The sequence below is a fragment of the Danio rerio genome, chromosome 12 (assembly GCF_052040795.2).
Source record: "Danio rerio strain M-AB ecotype USA chromosome 12, GRCz13ab, whole genome shotgun sequence".
NCBI lineage: Eukaryota > Metazoa > Chordata > Actinopteri > Cypriniformes > Danionidae > Danio > Danio rerio.
In genome coordinates, this window is record NC_141032.1 from 51982501 (window position 1) to 51992500 (window position 10000).

General features: G+C 41.8%; 3 protein-coding genes across 13 annotated transcripts in view; all 3 read left to right on the forward strand.

Annotated features, from left to right (window-relative positions):
* The window catches only part of LOC100535237 (dual specificity protein phosphatase 13B-like), a 1963-nt gene extending 880 nt beyond the window's left edge, over positions 1-1083 (forward strand). The window contains exons 2-3 of the mRNA XM_087277197.1: positions 48-259; positions 793-1083. Of these exons, the coding sequence (XP_087133323.1) occupies positions 48-259; positions 793-1010 (430 nt within the window). The 3' untranslated portion in view covers positions 1011-1083. The remainder of the gene's footprint in view (positions 1-47; positions 260-792) is intronic.
* Positions 1084-1667: 584 nt separating this feature from the next.
* On the forward strand, positions 1668-4758 carry dusp29 (dual specificity phosphatase 29). Of its 3 annotated transcripts, NM_001039837.2 has the most exon segments (5): positions 1677-1895; positions 2661-2884; positions 3768-3960; positions 4064-4093; positions 4146-4753. In NM_001039837.2, coding segments are annotated over 4 exon segments (570 nt in total). In that variant the 5' UTR covers positions 1677-1758; the 3' UTR covers positions 4080-4093; positions 4146-4753.
* A 338-nt stretch (positions 4759-5096) lies between these two features.
* Positions 5097-10000, forward strand: part of chst15b (carbohydrate (N-acetylgalactosamine 4-sulfate 6-O) sulfotransferase 15b) — a 13240-nt gene continuing 8336 nt past the window's right edge. For 7 of the 9 annotated variants that reach the window (XR_015504791.1, XR_015504793.1, XR_015504794.1 and 4 more), the window contains exons 1-2: positions 5165-5289; positions 9499-9768. Coding sequence is in view for 4 of the 9 variants with exons in the window: in XM_087277171.1 (XP_087133297.1) it covers positions 5266-5289; positions 9499-9768 (294 nt within the window). In the remaining 5 variants the exon portion in view is untranslated. Of the gene's footprint in view, positions 5290-9498; positions 9769-10000 lie in introns of all 9 variants that reach the window. The other 2 variants (XR_015504792.1, XM_087277169.1) reach the window with 1 other exon arrangement.

The following is a 10000-nucleotide window of genomic DNA, read 5'->3' on the forward strand; positions in this document are numbered from 1 at the left end:
AATAAGGGACTAAAGAAAATGAATGAATGACTGATTATTTCTGTCAGTGCGACAGCGAGAGACAAGACCCTGCTGCGGCGTCTGGGCATCACACACATCCTGAACGCTGCAGACGGGCCTCAGCACATACACACCGGCGCAGAGTTCTACTGGGACACACACACAGAGTACCTCGGTATAGAGGCGGCGGACAGCAGACACTTCAGCATCACACCCTTCCTACAGCCAGCCGCGGATTACATCCATCACGCTCTGCAGGGTGAGACATCAGAGCAGACCGCTACACACCACCAAGACACTTTAGTTTCTCACTACTATAAGCTGCGCACGGTGTGTGGCAATATACAGAACACTATTGTTGTACAACTGTAGTTGTTGTGTTACCATAGCGACTGCAGAATCATTACAACAGATCAATTACTGTAGTTGTCGTGTTACCATAGCAACTGTAGAATCACCACTACAGATCAATTACTATAGTTGTCGTGTTACCATAGCAACTGTAGAATCACCACAACAGATCAATTACTGTAGTTGTCGTGTTACCATAGCAACTGTAGAATCACCACAACAGATCAATTACTGTAGTTGTCGTGTTACCATAGCGACTGTAGAATCATCACAACAATTTTCTCAATGCTTTTGTGATTATTTAATGACATCGTCTAGACATTTCTGAGGTTATTAAAGGGGAAGTTGAACCACGCAAGTACTAACACAAGTCGGACTCATTTCATTTCCCAGTGTAAAGAGTTGTGAACCCTGCCTGCTGCGTGTGTGTGTGTGTTTCAGATGGAGGGACGCTCCTGGTTCACTGTGCGAGAGGAGTGAGTCGATCCTCCACATTAGTTCTAGCGTATCTGATGATCTATGAACATCTCAGCATCGCAGACGCCATCGCTGCCGTTTCTGCACACAGGAATATTTTACCCAACGCTGGATTCCTGCAGCAGCTGCGAGTGCTGGACGCCAGCCTCATGCAGAGAGAGACACATCCACACCCACACTGATTTAAATAAAAGAATTAATTAATAATAACAAAAGAATAAATAAAGGAGCTCCATGTGGAACTGATCACCTCTGCTCATGAGCGATGGTCAATCAGTGAACTGCAGCACTGATTCATACTTCATTAATTATTATACACTAGATTCACACATAATCCACACGCGCAGATGTCTTAGCCCATCACTTCATCTGTTTATTTACTTATGTAGATGTGATTAAATATATTGATTTAGTCTATTATTTCAGTCAGATTAATATATACTAGTCATACTAACTAATATGTGAATTCATGATTTATTTACAATTCAGTTGAAGTAATATTCTCTGCATTACTTGTATCTATATTTTATTAGAGATTTACTTTTCCAAACAAGTGGATCTCTATTGTAAACCTTTAATAAAACTTCAAAAGTACAATCATGAAAAAAAAAGTTTGCAGATTCTGTCTGGCCCTGCCAAAGCGGTTTGCAAAACAGTGTTGTTTCAGAGCTGCTGTAGTTTTCGTAGATGAACACCAGATTCAGTTGAGTGTAATGCAGATATCCCTGCACTGAAGAGCAACTCCACTGATCATACATCTCTAAAAATAACCCAGAACCCAACACCAAACAACAGCGGACAGCGATCTGCAGCTCTGCACCCAGCCGAGCAAACACACAACACCACACCACCTGTAAAAGAGACTGAAGTGGGGTTTCTGAGGGTGCTGCGGATGGTTTCAGAGCTGTGTGTGGGGGGATACTCCTGAAGATGAGCTCTGCACAGGCTGAAGACGAGCAGGACTACAAGACGCCCAGCTGCTATGAGCTGCAGAAACACTTCTCACACGGCGGCGTCGCATACACTCACGTCAACGAGGTCTGGCCTGGTGTCTACATAGGGAACGAGTGAGTGTCTGCACTATAATAACAACACATACTAATTAGTCAACAGCCAACTGCATCTACTAAACGTGCCGAGGCTGTAAACCACAAGCCAGGAACGCCCTCTACAATGAGCTGCTCTTCAATGGAGTAGTGGTTTTGAACAGGTCTTAGATGAACACTTCTGCTTTTTGGAAATATTCCCATTGTACAGCTCTCCTAGAGTAAACAGCTCAGTTCTACTGTTTTTAATCCATTCCGCTGATCTGGCGGGATCACTGTTAGCCTAGCTTAGCATAGATCATTGAATCGGATTAGACCATTAGCATCTCACTCAAAAAAAGAAAAAGAATGTAGATAACCATGTTTAAAGCTCGATTCTTCAGTTCTCACATCACATCATGTAGAAGCAATGCAATTATATTAAACAGCGCATGAAAATAGTCCACGTCTAGAGTGCTGTAATGTCACTGCGCTGTTGCGGTCGTGGTACGGCAATGAAAGTATAGTTCCAGCAGTATCAGCATAGAAAAACAGCTATTTTACATTTTCTGTCAGTCTCAGTATGTGATGGAACTACAGAAGAGTCCAGCTTTACATAGAGAAATTATCAAGTCATTTTTAGTGAGATGCTAATGGTCTAATCTGATTCAATGATCTATGCTAAGCTAAGCTAAATGCGGGCTGAATAAATTCAGGAGAGCTGTAAAATTTGCATATTTAAAAAGAGAGTGCTCCTTTATGGTGACCCTTATTAGTTGTAGTGTGTGTGTGTGTGTGTGTGTGTAGAGAGACGGCGAGAGATCGATATAAGCTGCAGACCCTGGGCATCACACACATCCTGAACGCGGCGGAGGGCGAGTGGAACAGTGTGGACACCGGCGCTGAATATTATAAAGATATGCAGATTCATTACTATGGCGTCACAGCGGAGGACACGCCCACTTTCAACATCAGCCAATACTTTTACAGCGCAGCAGAGTACATCCAGCAGACCCTCAGTGACCCGCACAGTGAGCAAACACTACACAGAATAACACAAAACTTACACTACACTAACACTAAACCAACACTTGAATCACACTACACAAAATAACACTACTAACACTACACTAACACTACACTTACACAAAACTTACACTACACAGAATAACACTACACTAACACTAAACCAACACTTGAATCACACTACACAAAATAACACTACTAACACTACACTTACACAAAACTTACACTACACAGAATAACACTACACTAACACTACACTAAACTAACGTTAAACTAACACCACACTAACACTACACAGAATAACACTTAACTTATACTACACTAACACTTAAATAACAATAGACTAACACTTTGATAACACTAAACTAATGTTAAACTAACACTGAAACACTAAACTAACACTAAACTAACGTTTAACTAACACTATACTAACATTACATAAACATAACACAGAATAACACTAAATTAACACTACACTAACACTAAACAAACATTAATCTAACACTACACAAACACCACACAGAATTACACTAACACTACACTAATATTAAACTAACATTTGACTGTTTTCTTCCTCTGTTAAACAGCAGTGTGGAAATATTACATATGAAAAATAATTAAAACAAGTGTGTGTTATGATAGTTTACGCTGGCACATATGTGTGTGTGTGTGTGAGTGTGTATATAAATATGTATATGTGTGTATATCTGCTTGTGTGTGTGCGTGTGTATAATGCATATGTGTGTGTGTGTGTGTGTGTGTGTGTGTGTGTATATAAATATTTATATGTGTGTATATCTGCTTGTGTGTGTGCGTGTGTATAATGCATATGTGTGTGTGTGTGTGTGTGTGTGATGTCTCTCTCTCCCTGTCTGTGTGTGTGTGTAGATAAGCTGCTCCTGCACTGTGTGATGGGCCGCAGCCGCTCCGCCACACTCTTCCTGGCGTTCCTGATGCTCCAGCAGAGGATGAGTCTCCTGCAGGCTGTAGAGCAGCTCGCTCACCGCAGACACATCTGCCCTAACTGGGGCTTCCTGAAGCAGCTGAGAGAGCTGGACACACACCTGCAGGAGGAGCGGAGGCACACACACACCTGAAACACACACACCTGCAGGAGGAGCGGAGGCGCACACACATACCTGAACACAGACACACACACACACACACCTGCAGGAGGAGCGGAGGCGCACACACACCTGACACAAACACACACACACACACCTGCAGGAGGAGAGGAGGCGCACACACACCTGACACACACACACCCACACACACCTGCAGGAGGAGCGGAGGCGCACACACACCTGACACAAACACACACACACACACCTGCAGGAGGAGCGGAGGCGCACACACATACCTGAACACAGACACACACACACACCTGCAGGAGGAGCGGAGGCGCACACACATACCTGAACACAGACACACACACACACCTGCAGGAGGAGCGGAGGCGCACACACATACCTGAACACAGACACACACACACACCTGCAGGAGGAGCGGAGGCGCACACACATACCTGAACACAGACACACACACACACCTGCAGGAGGAGCGGAGGCGCACACACATACCTGAACACAGACACACACACAGCGCTTCAGTCAGCAGGTCCTTGTGCAGAAGGTCAGCTAGGGTTCAGAGGTCAGCAGGTGATAGTCAAGTGCAGATGTGGAGACTGATGTTCAGTGACTGTAGAGACGGATAATTAACTCAATATATACTGAATGCTGGAATTCTGCTGTGTCAGCTCTATTGCTAAATGATCATCAATATAAACAGATTAATCAATGGTTAAACAGCAGAAAAATTATATATATATATATTTTTTTATGAATAATAAAATGTTATCTTAGTAATTGTTTGACAAATACTTCTCTGTTGTCCATCAGTTTTTCTTCCAGTTTATTATATTATTCTTATAAATAAGTATAAATATATTATATTTATTATATTACTCTCATGTTCATTATATTATTATTTCTACACAATAAAACTGACAGTTCAAAATATTGCAGCACACACACACACACACACACACACACACACACACACAATACTGTTTCAGTGTATTTCAGAAGTTCTTCGCTGTTTGGTGTTTTGTCGTTTTTGTGATATTTAATCAAATTCGTAATAATAAAAATATTTTTACATGTTTGATTTGTAGGTCAATAAAACATATTTTGCCGTAAATTGATACAGAAATATTTTGTTGTGATGAGTAGTTATAGAATGTTAGCGACGCTCTGTTCGCGCTCGTACCAGTATGTAAATGTAAACTATGACTATAGGATGAAGTTGCTGTGATTGACAGGTGAAGTCTGGCCCCTCCCCTCGCGCCCCTGCACGTGAACGCGCACAAATGATTGTTTCCCGCTGAATGGAGTCTGACAGGATTCTGACGGTGAGCAATTTTACTGATTAATCGATGATTAAAGTGATTAATTGACTAACAGAAGAGCTGTGTGTGAGATGATGTGAAACAGGAGAATATCTGAAGCATGATAAATCACTTGTAATTTGATTTATGACAGCCTTTCACTTCAGTGAAATTGATGAGCGTATTAGTGTCAGAATCAGAAGTGCATCCTCACATTCAGCAGATGAGGATTCGAGGGTCAGAGATTCGACGAGTTCGAGCACAAATGACGAAGAAAAGCTCGTAAATTAAGATTAAAATGGTTGTTACTCTTTAAAAGTGAACGAATATGCGAATATAAACCCAACTTTACCTCAGTCATGAGCTGCTTCTGTCCGCCGCCGTCCTCCGTGTTTGTGTTCTGACAGATCCTTCCGCTGCCAGGAGAGCAGGAGTGGGTGCTGTCAACACAGTTCAGGAGAAGCTTTAGTGGACAATGAGTTCTGAAGATCTGTTTAACATTACAATTAACACCAGCCTTTATATAATATTACTTAATGGGACAGTCCACCCAAAAATGTAGATTTACTCATCATTTTCTCTCCCGCGAGCTGCTCCAGACCTCTCTGAATTTCATTATTTGTTGATGAAAAAGAAGATAACGTTATTCTGAAGAAGGTTGGGAAAAAGCTACGGAACCCCGGAAGGGACGTAGTGGAGGAGAAAAAAAATTGGCTGGGTTAATAAAAATAATGGGTGAAAGAAAAAAATGGGTGGGAGGAAAATATATATTTCTAATTTTTTGCGTTCTCTCGCAAAACTGTTTCTCCACAAACAGTTCCTGTTCACTTCACTCTTGTAAACCCTCCCGTTTTGCCGAAATTCTCCCGTATTTTACCATTCTACCCCACTTTCTTCACATTACTGTGCGTCGATCGTCGCCTTTCATATGCTACCTCTGAACAAGTGAATGCATGTATAAGCGCTGACTGACAGACGCGCTCCATACAATAAACTGATCCCAGATCAGCTTCTGTACGCGCCATTTACAGAGGAGCACAGAGGAGCGGGTGTATGTTTAAACAGACAAATACACTGAATAATATGTAAACATCTCCGTCCTGCATGTTTTATTTTAAACAGCTTATTTTCTCTTAAATGAGCACAAACAGTTTCTAAAGTAATGGACTGCTTTCATTATAGATCTGTGTATTCTTACAGAGACACCTCTGTGATCAAACTAAACAAAACATGAGATTCATTGCTGCTCACTTGTTTGATAACAGAAGTGTCCCTTTAAATGGCGCGTACAGAAGCTGATCTGGGATCAGTTTATTGTATGGAGCGCGTCTGTCAGTCAGCGCTTATACATGCATTCACTGGTTCAGAGGTTGCAAAGTGAAAGGCGACGATCGACGCACAGATTTAATGTAAAGAAAGTGGGGTAGAATGGTAAAATACGGGAGAATTTCGGCAAAAACGGGAGGGTTTACATGAGTGAAGTGAACAGGAGTTGTTTTTGGAGAAACAGTTTTGCGAGAGAACGCAAAAACTGAGAAATATATATTTTCCTTCCACCCATTTTTTTCTTTCACCCATTATTTGTTTTCACCCAGCCAATTTTTTTCTCCTCCACTATGTCCCTTCCGGGGTTCCGTAAAAAGCAGCCATTGTGATCCATAGTAGGAAAAATAAATACTATGGAGGTCAATGGCTACTGGTTTCCAGCATTCTGTTCAACAGAGATCCTCGAAGGGATACAGCTGCGGATACTCGGGTCAATATAGCGGCCTATTTTTGGCACTGCACAACAATAATCAATATTTTTACATTATAGGGTTGGTGTAGGGTTGGGGTAGGAGAAGACTTTAATGAAATACAATTTAATGGGTAATTTAATAATATTGTAAATAATGTGTCTGAATTGTGCAGGAATGCAGCTTTCCAGGACAGGTTGATGAACCTGCTTTAGAAGATGTTGATGTGTGTTCAGCTGAAGATTAAGCTTTGGAATGTGGAAATACTGACAGTGTTTTGGGTGAAGTGTCTCTATAACTGCTCCTGTAAAGCTGGCATATTTACTGTGCCTGTAACAGGTGTGTGTATCGGGAGTGTTTTTGCTCCGTCGGGTTGATTCTGTTGTGGATTTGGGAAATATTACACTGTTCCTCTTCTCAAATATTACGCAGATCATGATCCTGAGCAGCTGATGCAATGATGCATGTAAGAGATACCACAAACATTTTGATTTCTTTGATAATTCAAACATGAGCTGAAAACACAGAGACAATCGGCTCCACAACCCACCAGGTGGGAATGTGAGGAAGCCAGCTCCCCTCCATTCCTCATTTACATTTGAAGCATCCCTGTTCACCCACCCTCTCTACATACTATACTCATACGGTCATTTCTAAGTCTGAATGTTCTAAATCAACCCAAGTGACTTTCTCTGTCATGTCTGATGTCATTTGAAATGTCTCAGTGCGATTGGTACAATGGTCTCATTCCCTCAGAAATAGACATAATCAAAACAACAGATATATAACTTCAGCTATCTGCTGAACCCCTGTGAACGCTGTGCCTTTCCCACAGGCAGAAACTCTTACACTAAATGCAAATGCCTTTTGTTGTTCAACACCCCTTTCCTGGAGGGGATTCTTGGATTTTCTACTTAAGGGAAGGTTTCTACAATGTTCTGCGCGATTCTGTTGTCCAGATCAGCCCATAGTGTGGATCTTCATGCTCCACGCTGTGTACATTTTGAAGTCAGGTCTGCATCTTTTAATCTTGGATTTATCTGTGATAATTTGATGTTTATAAATTGACGGAATGAATTGGCATAATACACATTTACCTGGCTATTAAATTATGTTTTGAATTATTCACACAGAGTTTGTGTTATTATCTCTAGTAGATTATGCTAAGTCCATAACACCACAAGCCCCTGTACAGGTTAGTAACGGACTAAAACACTGTAGACGGAGTACGACTGGTCTGCTTAATCCTATAGTAATGATCATTTTATGACTAAATGGCTCTGTTTGATTTTAAAGGTAGCAGATCTATGGCGACAGCATAAAAATATCCTAATCTGAGTAAGCAGAGTTCTGCCTGTTTAGGATAGCGGTCAATCGCCACTGTTTAGTGACCAAGACTGACACGCTTGTGCTTAAGAGATTGTATACTCGGCCAGTACAAGACTCAGGATGTTATGGGAATCCGAATGAAGGAGAATAACATACAATAATGAACCAAAGAGAATATTCAATCATAATCTAAAGTAATGTTAAAGGAACTAAATAATCTTGTCAATGTTTTATGAATGGAGTCAGATAATACGAGGATAAATATATTCATATTCTAAACCACCTCATGCTGAAATGTGAGTCAGATATGAGTGAAGTTTAAAGTAAGTCAACATTGTGCACTGGAAAGACTGAACATGCTGAACCTTCATCCACCAGTAGACACCGTCATTAGACTATCGTGCTGGACCTTACAGACTCAATGAAATATTCTCATTAAACTCTTTGTTCTTTACATAGCTGATTGCACTGACAATTAAATCACACACAAATGATCAATGGAAATCAAATGCATTAACCCATGGAGGTCTGGATTTTTCACATTTGTCACATTTGCATCATTTTTTAAATGTTTTTTTTCCTATTAAAAGTAAATATATTTCCAATCTGATATGTAATGAGGAGAGAAAAAGCAGCTCGAGTTCAGCAGATGGAGGATTTGAAGATTGCGTTGATGATCGAACGCATCAAAAGATGTTGCTGTGCGCCTGGCGAGATACGCCACTCACGCTGTAGTGTGCTGCGCTCTTTACTCATGCTGTCTCTGTCAATCAGGCATTGATGGGCGGAAACCCTGAATATAGCTTATTCCAATCAGCTGCGCTATCTGCAATTAGCCTAAAAAAACACTCTGAAATTGCCTTTTTTAAGACCCATTGGTGAATCCGGCCCTGCCCTTGCTGACGTGATAGTGCGCAAAAACAACCATACACACACATATACATATATTAACATACATGTATGCACACACACATGCATATATATATACACACACACACAAACACATACTCTTTGCACACATGCAGAAACTCATTCATAAACACATTCACACACATACACAAGCAAACACACACTGAACACATACTGTACACTTACACACACACACACACACACACACACACACACACACACACAGAGCGTGTCATTAGTGTGTTCTGTGTTGTTGAAGGCTCCCCCTGGTGGACGCTGCAGGTCTCCATGCTGCCGCTGCTGGTTCCTCCTCTTCCTCCTCCTGCTCTTCATCAGCGTCTCCTTCATTCTGTGTGTGGAGTGGAGGTCTGCCCTTTTCACCACCGCAGTGTTTCTGGGCTATGACGCTGCTCCACAGGACCTGAGTGAAGACACCCTCAGAGATGTGGTGCGGCGCATCGTCACTAAAGTCAACTTCACACACAGACGGGTTCCAGAGGTCAGAGAGCTGCACCGGCTGAATACACACGTGAGTACAACGCGCACACACACACACACACAGTTCTCAACACAGAGGGACATAGAAAGCCTGCTAGTGTTCCTGGAGTGTGTCAGAGCAGCACAGAAGAGTAAATCAGGCATTATGAGTGTGAGATGCAGAGATCTCATCCCTTATCTAACTTATCCCTCTCTCTCTCTCTCTCTCTCTCTCTCTCTCTCTCTCTCTCTCTCTCTCTCTCTCTCTCTCTCTCTCTCTCTCT